Raw genomic sequence first — 24,979 nt, 5'->3', positions numbered from 1 at the left:
GGCTTTTGATGCTGAAAATCTCGTAAAAACAAATACAGGGTCTTGGGATAAATTTGTGCATTCATTTATTTATCCATATATTGGAGAATAATGTTTGGATTCCTGCGTTTACCCCCAGACAGGCGCATCTCTGGAAGTGCCGTGTGAGCGCCCATCGATCGCAAAGACACTACGGGGGGTTATTCATTCAACTCAAAGAGCACTCTATTTCAAAGGGCGTTCCCATGCGCTCGTACCCCAATCAGCACTACTGCAGTTTAAGGAGTAACCCTAGGGGCCGCGTTTATAGCGCCAGCGACGCGACCGATGACGTCACCCGTCGCCATCGCCATTTGCAAAAGTTGTACTTGGGTTTTGGGCAGCGTGGCTGGCTACAAGGCCAGCGACGTCATAAAAGGGGAGGGCAGAGGCACGGAGAAGCTCCCGATAGGCCGCAAGGGGAGACCGTCGGCGTAAAAAAATCAAATAACAGTGGCTACCAGATTTCTGGTAGCGCTGTCGCTTTGTCGCCGTCGCGTGCGCTTATAGTAGCGACAATTGATTTGTTTTGCCGCGACGACATGGTCACGTCGCCGGCACTATAAGCGCAGCCCAACACAGCGGATTCTTTTTTTAAACACACAAAGGAGGTTCATTAATACAGCGCCTTTATCAGGATAACAGAGAGATGATAACTAGGGATCAAGTCTCTGTTGTTGGCATCTGCTGAGAGCTAGTTGCAACGACTTGTCCATGTACAGTATAATAGTGGCTTTATCTCCCAGCGACGCTGCCCGGTAACACATTACATACAGCCACACTGTGTAATTAATCACAACATGACAATTTCTGCGTGTGATACAGCTACTGTCATTTTAGAAGTGAGGTTCGGTGTTTGTATTTTTAAATTATACATTTATTATACATGTTTTTGCAAATTATAGTTATTCATTTTGCATTGATTTAATATTTTAAATCAATTGTTTCGTAGATGTACAAGGTCTTTCTACCGCAGTATAAATTGGCAGCTGTGCAGTATTTAATTGCTAAGTAGTACCTTCGGATAAACAGAACAGTTCTAAGTAGACGGAATGGGATCTTTGCCGCCGCCGTTCAGACGCCAAGGAAGTCAGCCGCCGGCCGTTTCGCTACTAAGGTGCGTGATTAGCGTAGCATTAGGAGTTAACTTTAGGGGGTTTAGGGTAAGGGGATAAGGTTAGGGGTTTTAGAGTAAGGGGATGTTCAGTCTGCGCTCTTGCTTCCTATGAATGCAGAAAAGTAATTTCTCTCCTTCCTCTTGCAGCTCGTGTGATTCGAAGTGTCTCCCCCCCACTCCAAAGACGGACCCCGGAGGAAGACTCCGTCGGCAGAACCAGGCAACCAAGAAAAAAGCACAGGTGCGCACCAAGGTAAGGATACGATAATATAATATAACAACAACAATGTAGAAACTTACATATAAGTAAAACTTAGTTCATGTCCAGGTCTGAACGATATCCTCATCGTTTAGGCTCCACCATAGATCAGGCAGGAGGACGATGTTCAAGCCTGATGAAGTATACCAGTTATGTGAAACGCGTTGCCAATTGTGTAACCAGCTTACCTTAACTCTGGTGGCTGGCATACACTCAAGTGTATTCATTCCGGTCGCGATTCCTCAAACGAACCGGCATGTGCGGACGGCTATAGGGGGCTTCTTTTCCACGCATGCGCACTCGCGCTACACACCACGCCGACACACGCGGAGGTGATGCTGCAGTGAGTGCCACGGAGTCAGCCCCAGCGCGCGGGACTGCTACCTGAAAGGAATTGAACATCGTCCCCCTGCCTGATCTATGGTGGAGCCTAAACGATGAGGATATCGTTCAGACCTGGACATGAACTAAGTTTTACTTATATGTAAGTTTCTACATTGTTGTTGTTATATTATATTATCATATCCTTACCTTGGTGCGCACCTGTGCTTTTTTATTGGTTTTGGAGTAAGGGGTTAACGAATTAGGGTAAGGAGTTAAGGTTAAGGGGCTTTAGGGCAAGGTTAGGGGTTACGGTATACATTAGTCGGGGGCGAAATGGCCAGCGGTTAAATGTCCCGGAAGCTAAATAGCGGCGGACCAACCACAGAATGTCTGTGGCGATAGGTCATAGACGCTGAGTATAAGCCCTAAACTGAATCCATCTCGGGGTTTATATATAAATTAGGGTGAATTGTGTTGTGACTCACCTTTTTTGTACGTAAAAGATCCTTTCTTGCACTTTCCAACGCTGGTTGTATTTTTAAAATCCGAAGCTCCGTCCAGGAGATATAAACGGTGGAAATATTAAGTGTCCGGGAGATTAAAATGAAGCTCTCTCCGGAGTCCAGTACAGCTAGAGATGAAGAAAATCATGATTTTCAACACTAGAAAAATAAGTAAAATAGCAGGACATGCTCCGGGGGCAAGATCCTAACATTACATGAGTTACCCTCATGCAGGCTTCTGGGGCGGACTGCTGCTTCAGTACACTTACTAAACCAGTTCATCGCAGGTGATGCGGATCACTATGGGAGTACCACTGACAGCACCCCATCATATGTGCGTCACCGTACTCCCTCCTAACTTCCTGTAGACACACCCCAATCACAAACCCGTGTACACAGGAGTAGAACAGATGCAGAATACCTTAATACAGAGGGGCTCCACTCCAGACCACAAACCCCTCCTCCCACCTCCCCCTCACCCCCACAGGTCAGGTTTTCAGGATATCCCTGCTTCAGCACAGGTGGCTCAATCAGAGGCTCAATCTTCGGCTGGAGGAGAGGAATAGGGGGACCTATTTTATACCCATAACATGTTAGCGGGTCTGCATTATTTATGTTTAAAGAACAGAAAGGGAGAGAGACGTTTTAAAATAAATCCCATGTTTTACAGTCGAAGACTGAGCCTCTGATTGAGCCACCTGTGCTGAAGCAGGGATATCCTGAAAACCTGACCTGTTCAGGGGGCTTGAGGATTGGAGTTGAGCCCCCCTGCCTTAATACACTGACATAGAGTAGGTCAACGTGTGATGGTACTAGGTAGCATGGAGTACTGCTAGTTTTTTTATTTACAACCAGAGAACCCCCCTTTTTTATACAGTTACACTTCTATTTAAATAAAACATGGGATTTATTTTAAAATGTCTCTCTCCCTTTCTGTTCTTTAAACATAAATAATGCAAACCCGTCAACATGTTATGGGTATAAAATAGGTCCCCCTGTTCCTCTCCTCGTGCCGGACAGAGGTACTTCCAAGCAATCCGTATAGAAGTCCCATAGCCTGCAGCTTACCACACACAAATGTTTCTGTGTCATAAGTACAGCTGGTCTTACTGGAGCCAAAAACATGTAGCATACCTAGTAAATAGGTGCAGTTGGAAGGTTTGATAATGTATTCATCTTTTAATATGATCCAAATTGCTTTTTCACAATGTTTAATACATTCAGCCTTTTATTTGCTTTCTGCTTAAGGATGTCTTCTCTCTACCCCCTTTTGTGCCTATAGCCCTCTCCCGCTTTAATCCTTTCTCACGGACTGCCCCACACCTCTGGAATGCCCTTCCCTCAATATCTGACTAGCACCCTCTCTATCAACCTTAAAACACACCTGCTTAACGAAGCATATGAGTAGCTCCGTGGCTGATATTATACACCTCATACATAACTCTTGGCCCCTTGCAGACACACTTACCAGAACGCGCTCCTACTGTCTCTGTACGTTCTTCCTACCTAACAATTAGGTTGTAAGCTCTTCGGGAGAGGGACTCCTTTTCCTAAATGTTACTTCCCATTATGTTATCTGTATTATTTGTTATTTATACAATTGTCACGTGTATTCATGCTGCGAAGTGCTATGTACATTAATGGCGATATATAAATAAAGACATACATGCACAGTACCACCGCTTTTTTTTTTTTAAGCCACTTCATCCACGTGAGGACAAGAGATGTGGGGTGAAAACAGTTTTGTTTCATGGAACATCCATCACATTTTAGTGAGTGGGAGTGGGGGGAAGTGGGAGTGTGTTGGCAGGTCCTGGGTTAAGCGCTTCCCTTTCGGAAATGCCAGCAAAAAATTGCACTCTCTCCTCTGGCAAATAAATGGTTATACTGTAATCCAAAAGTGACATATTCAGAAATCTCCAAAATTCATTTCAAACTAACTGCTTATTATGATGCAGATTTGCTCCCCGAGCATAACTCTTATGTTTTATTAATATTTGTGTTTGGCATCTGGTTTCCTAGGCAACCACTGTCAGTCATTTTATTCTATCCCGTCCATCCTTCTTGTTCGGCACCAAGCAAGTTAAAAAAGGCGCCAGAATAAAAATGAAGCCGGTGCTTTAAACTGCCGGAGATTGCAAGTGAACGGCTGATATTGGAATTTATTGGATAATATTGCACACATTTCTTTTTGATCTGCACATATTTCGCTCTGCCCTTACTTGTAATCATTCACAGTGGTTTGCATATTCATATTTCCATACATATGCTTCAGTAACTGCTCATAGTAATCCATTCACCTTAAGGGACCATTAACCCTTTCAGCACTGAAGGGACCTTCCTCCTTCCCCCCCTCCCCCCCCTCCCCCCATTAGAGTAGCAGCACTTAGGCGTTTAGTACCGCTAACAGTTATTGCCTTTTCCCAGACATAATCTCTTTGCTGCTCCGATTCTCTGCTGCTTCCCTGTATTTAAAGGGTGCGCTTATTTTGCACGTGCGTTCAGCGCTAACAAAAAATATTAAAATAATAGTATAAAATTGCACCGACTTCAAATTGTCACCGTATACACGTGCGTGTTTGTTGTAATGCTTTTAGGAATCTGCGGCTTCTGGGGAAGAGGTTCTGCAGTCAGTAAGCAGAGATTCAATGACAGGAAGATGAATTATGTCTTTGGTTCCATCCCTGCCACTGTGCTACCTTATTCTTCCAACACACAGGCTGCATGAATATGGGACTTTTGTGATCTTAAAAGCTCATGGACAACATTGCTGGACAATGTTCCTGTTACACCAGTGAAACATATTGCTGAAAAACGGCAAAACCCCAATCGTATGCTGAATTTTAGGCGGCTGTAAAAATGATGCAATTAAAAATATGTTTAATAAATGACAAAGTGGGGCTAGGGCGGAAAAAATTATAATGTACATAGATTTACTATCCCAAAGGGTTTACAATACAGCTTTATCATTTCAGAAACATGGTGATAAAATGACTTACGCCAAGTCTAAGCAACTGGTTCGCAAACCACATATCCCACATTAAAGACCAGTACCTTATTCAAAAAGCGTCTGTTTTATTATTGGTTGAGTTGTTTAAACACTGAAAGACCCGTTTGCAAATGAGTACATATATACCCCTTGTATCTGCGTTGCTGGCTGCTCCAGTCACGATCGGGTTATATGTCCATGTATACACAAGAGATCAGCCAAGGGCTTCACAGAGAAGCGGTTAAATCAGACCCCAGAGCAGGGAAGAGAGCGTGAAGTGAAGGGGAGAGACCTGCCGGGGCAGGATTCAGAGACAATGGTACCGCTGACATCTGTTTGGAATATAAATGACGCAGCCGCTCACTTCCCACATGGTAATTGATGAGTTGCTATTTCATGCTTTTATTAGTCGTGTTTTGATGTCACAACAGAACAATTACCAGCCTGGGAGTGACAGGCGTAGGTAGACAGAGCTGCACACGGCTGTGATGCGTTATAGATGCTTTGACTGCTTGTGACATCACAGGCGTGTTATTATCATGTTATAATGGTGATTATATTTTATATGGTGCTTTACAGAGAGAAGAGAGAATATTGGACAAAAAAGCACAAGACGAGCTTAACTTCTGGCGACTGCAATTTGGATTACTATTACTTCTGGTTACTATTATTATTCGCAAGCTACAAAAAATAATTTAGACAAGATGCTGTAAATAGTCACTGTTATCACTGAGTTTTCTTTTAGTGTTTTGCACTGCAGGAGGTTTGTTACCATTAAATAATAACCTGAGTTGAAGGGCACCTATTTGTGGATATATCTTAAGCAGTGGTCCAAGTGTGATGGTACAGAGGAGTATGGAGCACGATTACTTTATAATTTCCAACCCCAAAGTACCACTACTTTTTTACTGGCAATCGTATGGTTCCACTTTCTATTTAAAGAAAATGAGATTTATTTGAAGAAATTACATCTTTCTAGGCATAAATATTGTATATTTCTAAACTATGGTTTACATAGCTCTTACACAACAATAAATACATGTAGAATCGTTTGGGAACAGACACAATATCACTGCCTTCTTTAAGTTCCTTTGCTCCAGCAATACATGATAAAACAAGCAAGGCAATGTTCTGTGACACTGAAGCAGTCAAGGTAGTTAACTGCGCATTGCACCTTTTTAAAGGCTAATTCTTGTAACCAGATATCAAGGGGTTACAAATCCATGCATCCATAAATGCACACATGCACAAACAAACATTTGGGTAGAATTAATATCTTGGATAACTGTTATTTGGATCAGCAAGTTGTAAAGCACACTCAGGTCCCAGTAATAAATACATCTACAGAAACACTGAACCCCAAAGTAAGTATTCTGACTGCAGAACACAGAGTGTACAATGTTATTTTGGAGATTGTCACCATCGCCCCAAGAAAAAGTAATGTGCTTGATTCAGAAAAGTCTACATTTATTTAGTGAGGGGACAATGCATTTGAACCCCCTCTTTCAAGGGTTTATAGGTTTATGCGATATATCTATACATTGATGCTACTTCATAAACATTTAAGTAAAAAATTAAATTAGTGCAAACATCCCTAATAGATTTAACTCTTTTAGTGCCCAGAGAGGCTTGTAATCCATTGCTCTGCAATACGTTGCAACTAAGTCCCTCTGGGAACTAAGAGGTAGATCCTCAGAAGTGAGCTAAATGAGGGCCAATAAAGTTATGTTACCTAATTAGGTAACGGACCTTATTTTTCCATCTTTTAACGGGGATCCTTAAAGCTAATCATATGCATAAATATAGTCCGTTAGCAAAATCACCATTGTTATGTTACCTGCGTTTTCCAATACCCTGCACATGCGCGCTGATCAAACTTTAAGGCGCGTTATTAAGGCAGCGTTATTAGCAGAGGTTTTCATGTGCGTTACGAAAATCTAATGCAAAACTCGTTATGTTAGAAATGTATCATTTTTACACTTTTTCCCTGAATTATATGGTATTTAATGTAATAATGACTGCATAAAGTATGAATGTACAATAATGTATATCCATACATACTACAACAATATTAATTAATATTTAATTTATATTAAAGTACAATTTAAATAAATGAAGGATGGCCATCCTTCATTTATTTTAATTGTGTATTAATATAAATTAAATATTAATTAATATTGTGGAGGTATGGATATACATTATACCAATACTTTACACAGTCATTGTTACATTATATACCATATTATTTCACACAAACATATCACTTTAATCACTAAAAACATAACATAGTTTATGATGTGTTTCAGACATTTATATGATCCCTATTATAGATGTTTGTATGACACGTAACTTTTTTAAATTAAAGGGTTAAGTCCCGTACTCACTACATTGCTTTTAGGCTATTTCCAGAAATAACTCATTGATAATAAAGGTCTGCATGTGAGTAACGGCGGCTTTTGGAAGGTGCTAAACATTGTAGGGTTATTATCATGTGCTAACAGTATCGGAGGCCTGAGCATCTCAGCTGTTAGGTAACCTGCTCATTACCATATGATTTGCATATGAGTAAGCCTAAGGTCCGTTAAAATATAAGGATCCGTTATTTTTAAGGAAAATGCCAGCAGATACGCCCCTTTGGGGATACGCGTTACGGGTGTGGATACTTTAAATTGAGATGACGGAATGTTAAAAAAAATTAGCGACCCTCTGAGGATCCGCCCCTAAAACGGTTAATATTCCTGCAACTGAAAATAAAATCTGAAATGCCACTTCTAAGGGTAGCAATGAGATGTTGTTTATATTGATGTATAAATATCCTGCGAACCATTATGCAGGTGACAGAATTTCAATGTTCTGCCTGTGTCTGAGTTCTTTCTTTTTCATCTTTACTGTCACTATTATTTTGTGTGTGTGTGTACACAGATTTAGCTTCTGCACATCCCCTGGTATTTGCTGTTGGGTTACATCTGCTGATATCTGAGCCTTCATGATTTCAGATGATATCCTGTTTATTTTTGACATTTTACATTCCATAAAAAAAATCCTCATTTTTCTGCACAGGGAAAATCTCTTAGGATCCGCAGAGAAGGCATCTAACTCTGATTAACTCACAGGGGGATGGAGGTGCATGCAACCCATCGCACAAATATTATCATATTTGATTGTCGGATCTCCGAACCTGAAGTATTTAGGTTTTTAGACTCTGATATAGTGAAACAACCAAATCACGGCATTCGTGTCAGCTGAGGGTTAACATTTTCTTATGCTGATGATGGGGATCATTTTACTCTCTGGACAGAACAATGTGTGATGCTGAGAGCGGGTAAGATTGGCAGTTTTAGGCAAACTCCAAGTGGTTTATTGGAGAAGAAAGGTATTAACATTAATATATGTGCTGTCAGCATATTGCTAACATTATAGGGGACAAAGGACAGAACTGCACATAGCGACACAGCCACGTACCGCCGGTACCATGAACCCTGCTCACAGTATCTTACACTCTCTAGAGCAGCAGTGGTCAGCTCCAGTCCTCATGAGCCACAAACAGGTCAGGTTTTCAGGATATCCCTGCTTCAGCACAGGTGGCTTAGTCAACGACTGAGCCACTGATTGAGCCACCTGTGCTGAAGCAGGGATAGCCTTAAAACCTTAAACCTGACCTGTTGGTGGCCTGGAGCTGGCCACCCCTGATCTAGGGGTTGGAAGGTTCAGAAGAAGGGGGGTTGTATGGTGGAAATCAAACTGGAACACAGAGCACCTCTCTTTAGCTATGTAAGGAGCGTTTAAACATTACTGCCTTGTACAACAGGTAATTCTCTTTGAAGACATAAGCTGCTTCTCTGCCCAACACAAACATCTGAGTATGAGTTCCTCCCGTGCTACTCTCTAAAGCCGGGCTCACTCTGCCTACTGCACGACGTGGCGTGCGTCCGCGCCTCTGCCTGCTGGGCGATGCGTGCACATCCCCAGCAGACTGAATGACGCGACTTGGAGGCGGGACGTCCCTATCCTCCGTCATCCATGTAATATAAAAAAAAAGAAACAAAGTGTGCGTGTGATTTTATTGGCTGGCGAAGTACGCGTGACGCGGCTGCCGCTTCACATGACAACTTCCGTTGCCTCCCTCAAGTGCAGCGGCGACAACGCTGTACTTCGCCGCCGGGAGTCGTTTGTAGTTTGACAACTTCCATCGACAAACATTAAAGAGCGATGAACGTGCGCGCGCATGTAAGCGCGCGCACACGCCACGTAGCGGCCAGAGTGAGCGGGGCCTTACGCAGTGTTGCTCAACCTCAGTCCTCAAGCCTCCCCAACAGATCAGGTTCTCAGGATATCCCAGCTGCAGCACAGGAGACTCAATCAGAGGCTCAGTCTGGTACAATAGGCAAGTAGGGTCCTGTTCCATGAAGCTTACAATCTAAAAAGGAAAGGGACAGTGGCAATGTAACGAATGTTAATAGAAATGAGGCACCAAACGAATATATTTAAAAGGCGAGTGAGGAATGTGGATGTGCATTTAGTAATATTCCAGCATTATCTCTGCCAGACAGAGCCGGCCAGCAGTATCCTTGTGCCAAAGGTGCCAAAGCCAACCTCTTCTTGTCAGCATCTGTACAAGTGAACGGAAATGTACCTACATGTGAGAATGAAATCCATACGTTCTACTAAAGCTTAAATTACAAATCTGTTCTCATCATTGTACCAGTCATGTCTGTCCCTACAATCAAACGGCTTAGCTCCGAAATGTTCATTTCCCCCCCCATCCGTGTACGTGTTGTACCATGCTGATCTGATTTACAATATGTGGTCCCTCACTATTTTCTCTTTATGTGCACATATTGATTGGGGTATTACCAGCGTCTGAGGACAGTCAGCAATCTCAGCGTGCTGTATTGCTTCATTTTCTCTCCCTGTATACCCAAGCCTCTTGTGTTTCTAGAACACCGTTCCTATTTCCCCTTGAAAATTAATGATTATTGTTTACCCTGTTCTTGCGCACCGCGCTTTAGCATACAATACAAAATACAGAGGACCACTGACACAATACAAGCATAAAAGCAGTAGACTTAGCAGTCATTGAGGAATCCCCAACAGAGCTTGCATTCTAAGAGGAATCTCAAGTCACTAGAGGTAGCAACCCAAGTTTGTGCTGTAGGACAGCCCTGTAACTGGACTTCAGTTCCCATCCTTCTTTTGTACCCTAATGTATTCAGAGCAGTGAGAGAGGGAGAGAGAGAGAGAGTGTGTGAGTGTGTGTGCTGCCAGGAGGCTCAGTCACTGATAACTGCAAGCACAGTGAGGCAGCACTGCTCCTTCACTGCTCCTTTCACTCTCACACATTGGTGTGCATGTGTGTGTGTATTGAGTCCTGTTGGTCTGCACATGCAAACGAAGCCAGCCTGGGAAGCCACGCTAGGGGACAGCAGGAGCACAGCAGCGAACCTCGTGCAGGGATCTGAGAGCTCTCCTCCTTCTCCTCTCCTACTCCTGCACTGGGATTCCCACCGTAAGTACACACATCATACTACTAATAATAATACTAATAAAAGTATCTGGCTCCCATGTGTTCGCGTGTGTGCACTGGGGCGGGTGCTGGTCCTTTGCAGGATATTGGGGAGAAGTTGGTGTTCCCGGGAGCTGCACTTATTCCCCGGGAAACATGGGGGAGCAGAGGGGAGCACAGAACAACTTTCAGTACAAGTTTGCAGGATCACACTGCTCACAGGGAGATGCAAACTGGGACTATTTTGCATGCAACAAATTAGAATGCAACTATATATATACATACACACATACACACATACACACATGCATTTACACACACATACACACACGTGTGTGTTGCTCCCTCATCAGTAGCACCCAGCTGTGGGTACAGTCCCCCTAGCAGCACATCCCCGGCTCATACACTGAGCTCACCCTCCTGCACAGAGCGGCAGAGGGGGCAGGACAAGTGGATAACAAGCAGGGGACCAGGTGCTGCTGAGCTGAACCTCCCCGAAATCTGCTGGCAAGCAAAGCCTGTGTGACATAAGATAGGGTGCCCTTGTGGGTGATGGGTGCCTATTTATTTCCACTTTACTGCTACATTTAGTTGACATTTTTTGCATAATGAATAATTATTAAATAAAACTTAGAACATTATATATATTAATATATCACTATATTTATTTTTTTTTAAAATTACTTTTGGCTATGCATTTAAATGTGTTCATATGCATATAGTGATGTATTATATAGAAATATAAGTACAAATAGATGCAGATCTTAAACTAATCGAATAGATGACATGATCTCTTTTTTGCAAAGCGTTGTAGAACCTGTTTATTGCGTTGGATTCCGTCCACAATACACAGAAATATATCATATATTTACCCTCAGTAATTCTTCACCTCACTGGGGTTTTTGACCTAGAGTTCCCGATCAGTAACACAGGACAGGTCCACAGCTTCTGCAGACCTCGTATTCTCTCCTTGCAGAATAATAACTCATATAACAACATCACTCTATCTTCCCAGGACTTCCCCATCAAATCACCAGTCACCCAAGAGCTGTGCAGAATAGGAAAGGATAATACAGGGGTTAAGGGATCCTGGTTGCAATTTAGCAAAATAATGTCACTTTTTTTTTGTTTTCCTTCCTGGTGGCTTTGTGAAAGGCAGAGAGAGCCCAGCAGGACTTTTCTTGTAATTGTTGTTAACTTTTTAAAAATAAAATAGGAGAGGGAAGTATGTGAATTTGGGCTTGGGGATGATGGGGAGTAAATTCCTCACCTTGTGATCTAGATACATTAAAAAAAAAAACCCCCATCTGTTTGGCCACAATGAAATGATTAGGAGAGCCTCACAGCCCTTGTCCTGCTATACAGGAAACGCTTATGTAAAGTGATTGTTGCAATAAATTTCAACTGCTATAGTATCCTCCCTTCTCCATAGGAGCTTTGTTTGGGATGGGGTGCTTGGGTTGCATTTATTTTGGGAGGTGAGGATTGCCTGAAAAAAAAGGACACTTTATGGCAAACGAAAACAAAATGGTAAGAAAAGGAAAACTGATTTTTTATGGATTTTTTTTTTTTTTTTTTAACAAAGCCACAGATCATATTATACCATTATGTGGCCGGGCAAAAAAATGATTCTTTAATCCAATATACTATATTGGAAAAGGAAAGAAAATGGCACTGGCTTTGTAGCTGCTATGTGAATATAAATATAAAGAATGACAATTTAAATTAAATTCAGAACAAATTCGTCTTCTTTTTATTTGGTTGTGGTGCTAGATAGTTTACACAAAATGTAAGTTGTTTCCTAGTAACAAGTAAAAGGTATATTTTGAAAGTACACTTTATTTTTTGGTGAGTACAATGAAAGGATCATTGTCAAATAAATAAATAAATAAATAAATAACCAGGGAAAAAATACATGATAATGTAATACATGAGAAAGGATTGGTGTTGATTTTGTATGTTATAGAGCCCAGTTAGTACATGCTGTTATAGGAGGGTTCTATTAGAGTGAGCACCTGCTTCTTCTGTAACAAGTCAATGTGGGATAAACTGACCATGACATGACCTGGGAGAGCATCTCTAGGGGTGGGGGACCCCTAGAATGTCCTGCATAATACAGGAGATGAGATATGGTGTTAGCTGACTCCGATTAGGTTTAGGGGTCCGGGCTTTGTGTGATTTAACAAGGGAAGGGACAGGGCTCTGTTTGGTGACTGACCGGTCCTCACTGAGCTGTATTCCTCAGCCTTGGACACCACTGACCTCAGAGCTGCAACTTGGCTCCCTTTTCAATTATCATTTATTTGGGATCTAACACAAAACCAAATGCATAGGTCCAGTTGTCTTTAACCCAAAGCTTCAACCTCTGTGAATTGACGGTATCATGTGAGTTAAAGACCCCAACAGATATCTCCCTAAAAGTTATTTTAGCCAAACATAACGTAAAATGAAAAGGAAAGGGTGGCTGCAGTCTGCACTTTAAAGGGTGGGTTTCTGTGTGCTGCTGTTTTTTGTTCTTAAGTCATTTTTATTAATAACTTTTTTGTATTCCCAACTTAAAAAATAAATTTAAAAATACACCTTGGTAAATCTCAACCAGTTTGCTAAAAAAATATATATATATATTTTCCTTTTTGAATCTGACTTAGTGTCAAATCTTTTCTGGAGTGATGACCTGTGACCATGTCTACTAGAATGATATAAAGCGTTTCTTTACCCCGCTTTAATTCTAGTTGCGGTTCAATAACATTTAGCTTAAAATATTTCATACACTTTTTTGGCTTTTATGCGCATATTTTTTTTTATTTGTCCAACTGAGTCAATTTTCTATTTGCCGTGACATTCGAAAACATGTTTAAAAAATTCCTAAATTAATACCTGATGCACAATCACTTAATTTGTATGCCAGTGTGAGCTCTTTTACAGGAGTCTTAAAAGAACAGACTTTTTTGTCAGATCATTTAAAAATAATAATGAGGAGAATGTGTTTATTCATTTTCGGAGTCTTTGCATATAATTATTTCATCACAGAAATGCCACTTGTTGTGTATAAATGGTCTATCAATTTTTTAAGAACCTATTTAGAATTCATTACCGATGAATAAATTGCTCTGTCTTTTTATTTGTCATTTTTTTTTTAAAGGGCATTTTTCTTCTTTAAAACATTTGCTAACAGATTTTGTATTCCCGGATGTAATTTTATTACAGCCTTTGATTTTATCCTCAGCAGTTTTTTAAATTAAATATTTGTAATACCTTTTTTATTTAAGATGTATGATGTAAAAGTAATGCTTAAAATTACACTGCAGGGCTTTTAAATACTTTTTCCTTATTTTCTGTGGCTTCTTTGAATAGTTTTTTTGTTGATTTTTCATGATGTTCAGCAGCCACAGAAAATTAATCAGTTAACTTTTTATATTTTGTCAATTCAAATATTATTGTTTTAAACATCACATATTACTCTCATGTGTAACAATTTAAATCAAGATAATATAACATATTTATATGTACACTAGCTTGACTTAGATTGGTGTACACCGAGTACGTTAAAAATGCTGACTATAAAACGTGAGTTTTTTAAATTATGTAGATGAGCATGTGTGTGTTTTATAATGGCTAAAAAATCCCTTTCAAATATTCATATCATGCAGGACAGCGAAATCTTTTAGTCGCTGGAATGATCTTAGAAAAAAGATTTAAAAAGAGAGTTTAGTTAAATTGGGGTTACTTAAGAAATAAACACACAGAACTGTTGCTTATCTGACATGTTTTCATCTTTTTGCTGCTGCTTTTTAAAAAAAATATATCGCAAATGTTTAGCTAAAAAGGGTATTTTCTCTCCTCGTGGATTGATCCCGCTATTCTTGTTCAGTTAATTCAACAAAGACTTTTCTGCGATCGCTTCAGAATTTGTCTGATGCCGTGGAAAAGTAGCTGGTGATTTATTTGGTGGCTTTTTCGATTGCTGTCTGCAGCTCCTCTTTCTCCTCCTTTCAGCAGGGATGTCAGCTGTTATTACTTGCTATTGATCCCTTTGCAAAGTGAGAAGTGAACTAAAATTAATGTCAATTCCACTGCCCGGATCAATAGCTGGAGTTATTTTAATCTGGATTTGCACGGGGTGCTAAATTAAAAAAAATCAGCATACTAGCAGGAATATGTATTGGTTTCCTGCCGTTTCTTTGCAATGTCTTCTCGGCCAATTCCGTCTGATTATCCTGCAATCCATATTTTTTTAATTAAGAAGGTCTGTTAGTTTTCTTATTTAGGGTCCTGTATTTAAGATGATGACATTTTGACATTGTCAGTGTATTAACTATAGATTTCCATAAGGACTGCGGTTTGCAACCGTTGCATCCTTTCAATGGTCCAGCGAACGCTCGCGCAAGAAAATGCACACATCATTCGGAGGCTGTGGCGAATACAGTGTGTGTTAATTCGTCGCCTGCCTTTGTGAAGTTTGCAAGTCGAGAAGCAAAAGCGATGCCTTTGATTTGCAGGTGGACAACAGGATGTTACATTTACAAGCGCATTTTTGGTGTTCGATGCAACAAGGTGGCAATTAAATCAGGGAGCTGAAAATGGCACAGCAGTGATAGCTTGGGCATATCACTGTTTTCACTTTTCTTTCCAATACATTTTCGCCCTACATAATAAAGCACACGAGGGCCCACGCAGAGTCATGTAAATGGATGCGCAGTGTATTTATAATATCATCATTTGTTTAATAATTCTCCTGGCCGTGGCAAAAGTCAGCGCGATTCTGATAACAGGAAAATATAATGACACGATTTTTATGTGCTGTTTAAATTTACTTAGCAAAGCAATGTGTAAAAATTAGGACGCTGCTGTTTTAAGCTGTGCGTTGATTGAAATGGAATCATTAAATACCACCTACTAAAGAAAACATATACACCCACTCAAGGTCAATATAGTGTAGTTGGCAGCCCTCCCTGTATCTCTGCCGGTGTCTCTCTCTCTCCCTCCTCACTGCTTTAACTTGCTAAGAAAGTTATTTAAAATTTGGAAGGGAGAAAATAAGTTAATGAGAGATATATAATCTGGTCATTTAGAGTTGATATGTGCTAGGAAAGCTGCCAAATGAGGAAGCAATGTGAGGGTGTCCTCTTAGCTGCACAATTAATGTATATATACGTGGCAACGAAATGAGGGAGGAAATGCTATCCCGGAGCTCCATAAACATCCAGGGTCTTTATTTCCTAGCGTATGCTCACCTGTCAGAGGCGAGAGTCACCCAGTCCAAAAGTCACACCGCAAGCCAGACATAATTATCTGGAACTGCTTCCTGGTGATGATTTTCCACCTGAGAGATCCAACATATATATATATATATATATATATATATATATATATATATATATATATATATATATATATATATACTGTATATATGTGTGTGTGTGCATATATATATATGTATATATGTGCGTGATTATATATGTATACATAGTTATATAAAATTATATATATAGATACATCATATTAATTTGCATGACTTTATATACAGAGGGAAATAAATGTGTGTGAGTATATCTAAATTACAATTATATATGTAGATATATATATTCACGTGTATGTCTATATCTATCTATCTATCTATCTATCTATCTATCTATCTATCTATATATATATATATATATCTCATATATATGTGTGTGTATATATTTCTATATATGTATAGTAACACATACACACACACATTTGTCTATACTGTATACATATCCGTAAATATTTACATACATACTGTATATATATAATTGTGGATATACAATATGTATATTGTATTGTTTTGAGCAGATACAAACCTAGGTATACATTTCCTTCAATAATTTAAAAATAATGCAAGATGCCTGCTGTGGTGGAATATGTATTACCGTGTTCACAAAGATGGCATTCTGGGCAGCAATGTGTGCTCATCTACAATAGCCAGAGAATCATTTGAATGACTGTCACATAGTCAGCATTGAGTCTGTGTCTCCACACACAGGTGAATATTATTGTCCGTTTTTAAGGGGATACATTGTAAGTGATATTTTCTGCCCAAAGCCTGCGAGGCAGCAATTAGTGAGCGGATTTGAGAAATAACAGACGAGATCGGGATAATAAGGCGCAGCACAAAGAGGAGCTGCGATCCGTTCACCGGCAGACTTTGTAACTTGGCACTGAGGCGATCACATTTAGACCCGATGTGAAAACGGAGAATGTTCTTTTTATTTTTGAAAAAGACGTTCGAACAAACAAAAGAAAAAAATTCAACAAAAGGAAAAAGTTGCTCTACATTTCTTGGGTATAAAAGGAGCAGGAGAGATTGTTCCCAGTAAATAGGGATCCAACTGTTACATACTGTCATTTCGCAGAAACCTGTTGCTTGAAGATTTCGTTTTGCTTTGTTGTTATTTCCGTCACTCGGACGGCGTCAAACAAGCAGCCGTAGAAAAGCTTGTTGTAGGCAATAAAGTGATCAGAAAAGGATTAGTTTTAATTTCGGGTTCCTCTGCTTTATATTGTGTTCCCAGTTTTTACCAGCCCCGCATTGGTAATCTCAGGCCTGGTTTCTGAGTTTAACGCAAAGTCTTTCATCTGCGCTATTAAACCTGTGTGCTTTGATTTGAAAGAAAGGCAGTGCGGGTTTATAAGATAAAGTTTAAAAAAAAGAGGTGTTTTTATTAGTCTCTAAAGAAAAAGCAATATGTTGATGCGAGCTGGTTTGGGGCCCTTAGTAATTTCTTTCTGGTTTGTTGACACGACGGGTGACACCGGTGACAAATCGGACGTCCACATTTATTTTATTTTTTTAATAAACTTTCACTAAATGTTAACCTTTTCACTGCTGACAAGTGGAGGGAGCCCTCGCTGTGTACATTGAAACTACTCAAAAATCCAGCCGGCCACTTTCTCTGAAAGGCGTCAGGGTGCGAGAGGTGCCAGGGTACCACTCCTTTTTTTTTTTATTTAAACATTTGTAAGGTCACATATTCGTTCTTTCTTTGTTTGTTAAGGAAGGAGGATTCAAAATGAGTCTCTCCAGTTCTGTTCTTACTGAAACGAAAACAGAACACACACATTTTGAACATGGTGTCCAAAGAGCTTTTGTCCACTCATGTAACCGGGTTGGGCTCTCCAGAAATATGGCACGGCACCAGTACCTTTTAAATACATCTTCCGTAACTGCTATTTTACATGGCAGAGCAGTGCATCACAATCCTGCTCGGCAGTGAAGGGGTTAATGGCACATCTAAAGCAGGTCAAAATAATTCCTTAAAATGCGAAAAGCCTTGTAAACCAGAACAAAGAGATGTATCAGTGCTACAGCAGAGAATATACAGTGTACCCCAGCACAGGCTGGGTAACAGTGATTCTATCAACTGTTTGAATACTGGAAGTTGAAGTCATTGCTCATTAAGGGCCTGTGTAAGCTTTGTTTAACAAGAAAGGTGATTTGGTAATCTTTCTTCCTGTGTCTCTCTCCACAGGCTCTTATCTACTTGTCTCTTTAATCTATATCTTGCTGCCTATCTGTTTATCCAGACAACATAATTCAAGCATAAATACGCCTACTCGATAACTTATTATTGTCTGCAATTGTGTATTTGCCGACTGATCACTGAGCAACGCACACAAACAAATGTACACACTCATTACTATCTAGTTGTGTGTCTGTCTTTATATTTGCCTATCTTTATAGTTATCTATCTATCTATCTATCTATCTATCTATCTATCTATCTATCTATCTATCTATCTATCTATCTATATATCGTTATAGTTGTTTTATCTCTCCTCTCTCTCTCTCTCTCTCTCTCTCTCTCTCTCCCCCCCCCCCCCCATAGGTCTGTAAATGTATATTCACAAGGATAATTAAAACAGTGTAATTGTTGAGGGAGCTTAAAAAGCACAGACGTATATATCATACAGTATATCACATTTGCTTATATTATAAATAAATATATATTTTACTCTATTAGGATATTATAATATACAGGTAATTGTACTACATATGATTGTAAGCTCTTTGGGACCGAGATGAACTTTTCGGTATGTTTACATTCATGTTTTATTCTCTTATCCCTGACGGTATTTCGGAAATCCTTACATTTTAAATTGTATGCTCTTACTATGAAGGGTTGTGTACCGTGTTGTTGCTATATATGAATATAAAGTAATTATAACAACACACATAATAAAGGAATAGTATGCATGTGTGTGTATTTCTATAAGTTATATACATATGCACATTTACCTAATATGTCTAATATAATATCTACTCTCTGTCTCTCTCTCTTCTCTCCCCCCTCTCTCTCTCTCTCTCTCTCTCTCATCTCTCTCTCTCTCTCTCTCTCTCTCTCTCTCTCTCTCATCTCTCTCTCTCATCTCTCTCTCTCTCATCTCTCTCTCTCTCTCTCTCTCTCTCTCTCTCTCTCATCTCTCTCTCTCTCTCTCTCTCTCATCTCTCTCATCTCTCTCTCTCTCATCTCTCTCTCTCTCTCTCTCTCTCATCTCTCTCTCTCATCTCTCTCTCTCTCATCTCTCTCTCTCTCTCTCTCTCTATATATATATATATATATATATACATATTCATATATATATATTCATATACATATATACATATGTATACCTTACTGGGAATCTTTAGTACATTCTTGAATTACACTCAAGTTTCTCCTAGAGATCTTGGAGTTCTGCATTGTCCCAGGGGTATTCCAGACATTTTCTTTGCCACATAATATCCACATGTATATCACTGCAAATAGATTGTAAAATGATGGAAATGATAATATGCAAATAGGCTTTGCATATTTCTATGTTCAAATAAATATGTTCTGGGCATATTTAGGCTGTTTTATATCAGAGCAGTTAGTAATAATCGCGTTTTTACACCACTATTTATGAATCTACGTCTTCGAGAAATAGAATCGTATATTTACCCGCTGGAAGCTGTTATTAATCAGTTACAACTCGTCTCTCTGGCAATGTGAGGGTTAACTGGAATGTAATTTCTAATGCAGGCATACATTTGTCTGAAAGAACAATCCACATTGCTAGTGATCAAGAAATAAAAAGGAGTGTGATTTTCTCAACGGGTGGGATAAAAAGGCACAGTCAAAAGCCACAATCCAATAATATACACTGTAATGCAGGGGCTGGGCAATTCCAGTCTTCAAGGGCCACCAACAGGTCAGGTTTTTTTTTTTATATCCCTGCTTCAGCACCGGTGGCTCAATCAGTGGCTCCGTCTTTCCTGAAAACCTGACCTGTTGGTGGCCCTCGAGGACTGGAGTTGCCCACCCCTGCTGCAGGGCAATAATGTCATTTTCCTGCCTGCTGCCCATCAGCCCTCAATGCATAGAGCATGGGGTGACATTGGTTAATACTTGCTTTACCATGCGTTGCAGCCCCCACTGGCAGTGAAAGGGTTTCAGCTGTCTGTATGGTAATCATGTAAAGTGCTACATGCAGGGATGGCAGCTCCTATAAATAAATGTTAATAACAATTATATATTGATTATTCTAATAATTACTGTTAACACCAGGGACTCACCTCTCTCCTCTCTCTCTCTCTCTCTTTCTGGGGACACAGGTTTTGGAAGGGAGAAATGCAGTGACACTGCCCACCTCCCGCTCAGCTCCAGTGGCCCTTTTTCCCCCAGAGGAATCTTCACTGTAACCCGTGATCCGGCAAGAGCCAACAAGTCACAGATGGATCTGCATCGGGCCGCTTTTAAGATGGAGAACTCCTCCTTCCTCCCCAACCCCCTGGCATCCCCAGCCCTGATGGTCCTGGCGTCCACAGCCGAAGCCAGCCGCGACGGCTCCATTTCCTGCCAGCAGCCGCGATTTGGGGTGCCAGTGTCAGTGGATAAAGAAGTCCACATTCCCTTCACCAACGGCTCCTACACTTTCACGTCCATGTACCACCGCCAGGGAGGTGTTCCGGGAGCCTTCAGCAACCGCGACTTCCCACCTTCCCTACTCCACCTCCACCCCCAGTTTGCCCCGCCCAACCTAGACTGCTCCTCCATCAGCATGCTGAACCACAGCGGGGTGGGGGCCTTCCGACCTTTCACCTCCCCCGAGGAGCGCGAGAGCTACCAATCCGCCTTCACACCGGCCAAGCGGCTCAAGAGCTGCCACGAAACAGAGTCCCCGCACCTGCGCTTCTCCGACGCTGATGGGAAAGAGTACGAGTTCGGATCTCAGCTCCCCTCGGGGTCCCCCGTGGGGCTCAAAGTGGACGATGCAGGGAAAAAACTGTTTGCGGTGTCCGGCCTAATATCAGACAGAGAGACGTCGTCCAGCCCGGAGGACCGAAATGAGAGGTGTAAGTACCATTTGATTGTTTTTTATTAAACCCAGTGCACCCTCGGTGTTGCCTAAATATCTCCCACTATGGTGCACAATGCACTTAGAGAGCTCTCACCAAAAAACATGCAGCGTATGGGGTCAGTCAGTGGTCAAAAAGACTTAAAACAAAAGAGTTGGGAAAGTGTGTGACTTCAGTAAGGTTTGCATTCTTTTAGCACTGGGGAAAAGTTAACCTGAAAATAAAGATCTGCACTGGAGCAGGCCTACGGCCTAGAACAGGGGTGGCAAACTTCAGTCCTCAAGGGCCACCAACAAGTCTGATTTTGAAGATATCCCTGCTTCAGCACAGGTGGCTCAATCAGTGGCTCAGTCTTTGATCTGTAGCAGGGATATCCTGAAATCCTGACCTGTTGGTGGCCATTGATGACTGGAGCTGCCCACCCCTGGCCTAGAATCATCGTCAGGATAAGTAACAAATACAATATTGCCAACATATAGTAAATATATTTGGGGGCAACAGTAGCCGTAACATTGCGCCCCCCTGAGACCAGTGTAACACCAGTAAATAATAAAGAAAGGGGGAATAAGTAATGCACACCACTGCACAAGAGAGGAAAATGTATATGTGCAGAACAAAGTAGAGCCAAATAATTGCACATCTCCAAACAACAATGTAAAACAGAAGGGCAGACGCGGTGGGACATATATACCAAGCTCACCTGGCGGCCAAACTGAGGATAACAAACGACACCAGATATTTATCAAAGTAAAAAGTTCAAATGCAATGGTATTCTTTCTTTGTCTTTGATAAATCTACTGCAGTTTTTTTGCTGTCATTTTGCAGACGGGAGACTAACCCTCTGCATATCAAGGGTCAAATGTACCTTTATGCAATCAAATTGATGCAGCTTGGATGGGCACATCCATGTATCAAGGTATTTCCCAGTTAGAAATTCCATGGGCTTGGTTTTTGGGAAGTGATTAGAAAGAAGGTAAATGGCACACACATTACCGTAGGGTGTATCAAGGTCTTCATGGCCGGCTCTTATTTTCCTGTACCATGATTTGAATGGGGTTTGGTGAAAAACCTGTTATCCCACTGGGGCAAAATGTAAGAAACTTGTTTTCATTGAGATATCCCATCAGGGTATATACCATTATAAAATCCCACAGGTTGGGGCACGATCAGAAGAGGCAATATTGGTACCTTAACACATTGACATGAGATGCAAGAAATGGGAAATGGCCAAGTCTCAACTTAATTCTAAAATGAAGGTTTTTGACTCTTTACACTTAGAAGTTGTTCTTTAATTTCTCTCGATGGGAAAATCTGCTGGGACTTGAAATATAAAACCAGGCCCGACTGTGCCTGTCTCTGACAGCCAGGATTGGGGGTGCTTCCTATGTTTTGGGGGGCAGTAGGCCCTTTGCACAACACCCGTTGCTGATGCCGGCACAGCATGTCGTGTGGAGGCTCCGCTGCGGACATGGCGCTGCGAATTAAGAAAAACCTCAATGTAGAGTCATTTAGCAAAGATACAGGCTCACTCGACAGCAGTGAAATGCATCCTGCTGACATTCTCAGCCGGCGCGGCATAAAAAATGACACACACACACGGCTCAGATGATAAAAGCTCCCCCAGGAGCCTACGGATATTTTTTAAACCAAAGCAATACTTTTATTCATTTTTTTCCCCCTCTCTCCTAGCGTGTAAATTTCTTTTCTCTCCTTAAAGTGAAGCTTTGGCTTTTCTCTTCTCCTCGATCTTCCGTGTTGGCGTGTCTTCCCGTTACGACGCCGCAGAGGGTAATTGAGATGTCCTGTCTCTTTCTCTCCAGTCAGAGCTACTTTCCCGGGCTGTCTGCTTGAATTAGACACTGAGTTAACTTTCCACTGCTAAAAAGGCTTCTGCCTAAGCTCTGTGTACCTTTTCCAATCTCAGCCGCCGTAAAAACCACCCTACCTTGTAAATCTCATGCTCAGTGCTTGTGAAATGCTCTCTGTAGGCCTTATCTTTACCTCACACCCTCCTGGGTTTCAGCTATCAGTGACCCCAACCACTTCACTGCCGGAGGCAGCTTTCAGAGCCTGGCATCTCACATCAACTTGTATTTCAGTAACACCTTTCACTTCCAATGCGCTACGCTTCTTCAGAGGCATTCATGCAGCCAGTACTGGGGGTGGCCCATCTCCACACAAGTTATTTCTCTTTGAAACAAGTAGCACAAATGGTACTTTGAGATTTACAACGTGTTTTCATATGTGTTCCTATTTAAATATATAATAATATTCCCTATATTCAAGCACAGAACCCCAACGTCATACAGACTCTGGAGGGGGAAAAGGAACTATATTATTATTACCTTTTATATGGGGGTAGGTAAATGGATTTGCCCAAGATCACTTAGCGATTGAACCTGCAAGCTGTACATGCATTGACACCGCCCCTCCTCTGTCCCATCCTGCATGGTGGAAGGGGTTATTTTCCTGTCAACGCAGAAGGAAGGGATGGAGGAAAGAGTACGGTTGTGCGCCCATCTGCCCAGGCTTGGCTAAGCCTGGCTTTTTCTATGCCAGCTTCATGTCCTGAATGTTTAATCAGTGGTTGTACAGAGGTGGGGGGTGGGGAGACACTTACTTATCACCCCTTGTATTCTTATGATAAGGTCACGTCTGGCATTACCCACCAGCCTCTTCTCCCTTCCTCGCCCTCACTCCTGGCTTCTGTGTGAGTGCAAAGTAAAGTTAGGGCCCTGGGAAACAACCCCATTCGCTAAAATCTGTAAATGAGTTGACTCCTGTGGGAAATTAGTATCAGAGAAAATGCAGATGTAAGGCATATTTTCACTGAAGTCCAGCAGTGAAAAAGTAAAATAAATAAAGATACAGTATATACATAGATAGAGAGATGATATATACGTGTATGTGTGGCTATATACATATACTGTATCATGTGTATGCATGTACATATATGTTTAGAAAGAGGTGTAGAATATCTAGAATATATATATATATATATATATATATATATATATATATATATGTAAAATTCATACAATTTGTGTATATATATATACACATGTACAATGTATATCATTGTGTGTAAAATAACATTTTCAATCTATATCCATCTTTATTATGCGGTAGTGATAAATCAGTCGGATCATCTTGTTCTCATGGGGGGTGGTGGTCTGGGGGCTCGGACGCCGTGATGTCATCTTAAAGGAATGAACATCCAGGAGTCTGTGTGTGTGGGGAGGGGGAGTGGTGGGGGGGGGGGGGTGTTAGTGAGGATACAGTGAGTAAGCGACATTCCTCCAGGAGAATCTTAGGATCCAGCTTCCTTCCTGACAGGCAAAAAGGTTGTTAAGATTGCAGAATGTTCAAAGAGTGGAGCAGCATCTTAGCCCCCTCAGCTGGTCTCCCTTCTTTAAGGGGTATTGTCCGGCCTGCTGGGGTATCTGGAACGATAGGAAAAAGCAAGGGTAATTCTGGGGGGGGGGGGGGATGGACCCAGCAGGAGGTATAAGATCACATACCGCAGGGTCCTTCCTGCGTGAGACCTGACGCGCTGCAGCCTGACTCACATCCCATGACGTAAATGGAACTTTTACCAGGGTATCGGAAGAGAGGAAGAATTTCGTTTAAATGCGATACCCACAGCTATAAGATATGTTTATTACAGGCATGAGGTGGGACTGTGAATATGGCTGTAGGGGATTGAGTAGAAGGTTGTAAATTATTATTAACCCCCCCCCCCCTATCCCAAAAATGATAGTTACATTACAGTTTTTTTATTTTTTTTTATTTCCCGCACACACAAAAAATGCAGCCGCTTTGCTACCGAGATAGAGAAAGTGGCACAAAAATGGGGCAAATTGCTTGTATTTTCATCTTTTACCCTTCTTTCTTAGTCGGCTCTTAATGTTTACCGGTTAATCTG

General features: G+C 41.2%; 1 protein-coding gene across 5 annotated transcripts in view; it reads left to right on the top strand.

Moving 5' to 3' along the window:
• The first annotated feature begins 10,537 nt into the window (after positions 1-10,537).
• The window catches only part of RNF220 (ring finger protein 220), a 204,761-nt gene continuing 190,319 nt past the window's right edge, over positions 10,538-24,979 (top strand). Inside the window, exons 1-2 of one of the 5 annotated variants that reach the window (XM_075616195.1) lie at positions 10,538-10,716; positions 20,311-21,051. In XM_075616195.1, the coding sequence (XP_075472310.1) occupies positions 10,593-10,716; positions 20,311-21,051 (865 nt within the window). In that variant the 5' untranslated portion in view covers positions 10,538-10,592. The remainder of the gene's footprint in view (positions 10,717-20,310; positions 21,052-24,979) is intronic. The other 4 variants (XM_075616196.1, XM_075616198.1, XM_075616194.1 and 1 more) reach the window with 4 other exon arrangements.

This window comes from Ascaphus truei, chromosome 10 (genome assembly GCF_040206685.1).
Source record: "Ascaphus truei isolate aAscTru1 chromosome 10, aAscTru1.hap1, whole genome shotgun sequence".
Taxonomy (NCBI): Eukaryota; Metazoa; Chordata; class Amphibia; order Anura; family Ascaphidae; genus Ascaphus; species Ascaphus truei.
Note: the sequence above shows the minus strand (reverse complement) of the source record. Positions and strands in the feature narration are given on the sequence as shown.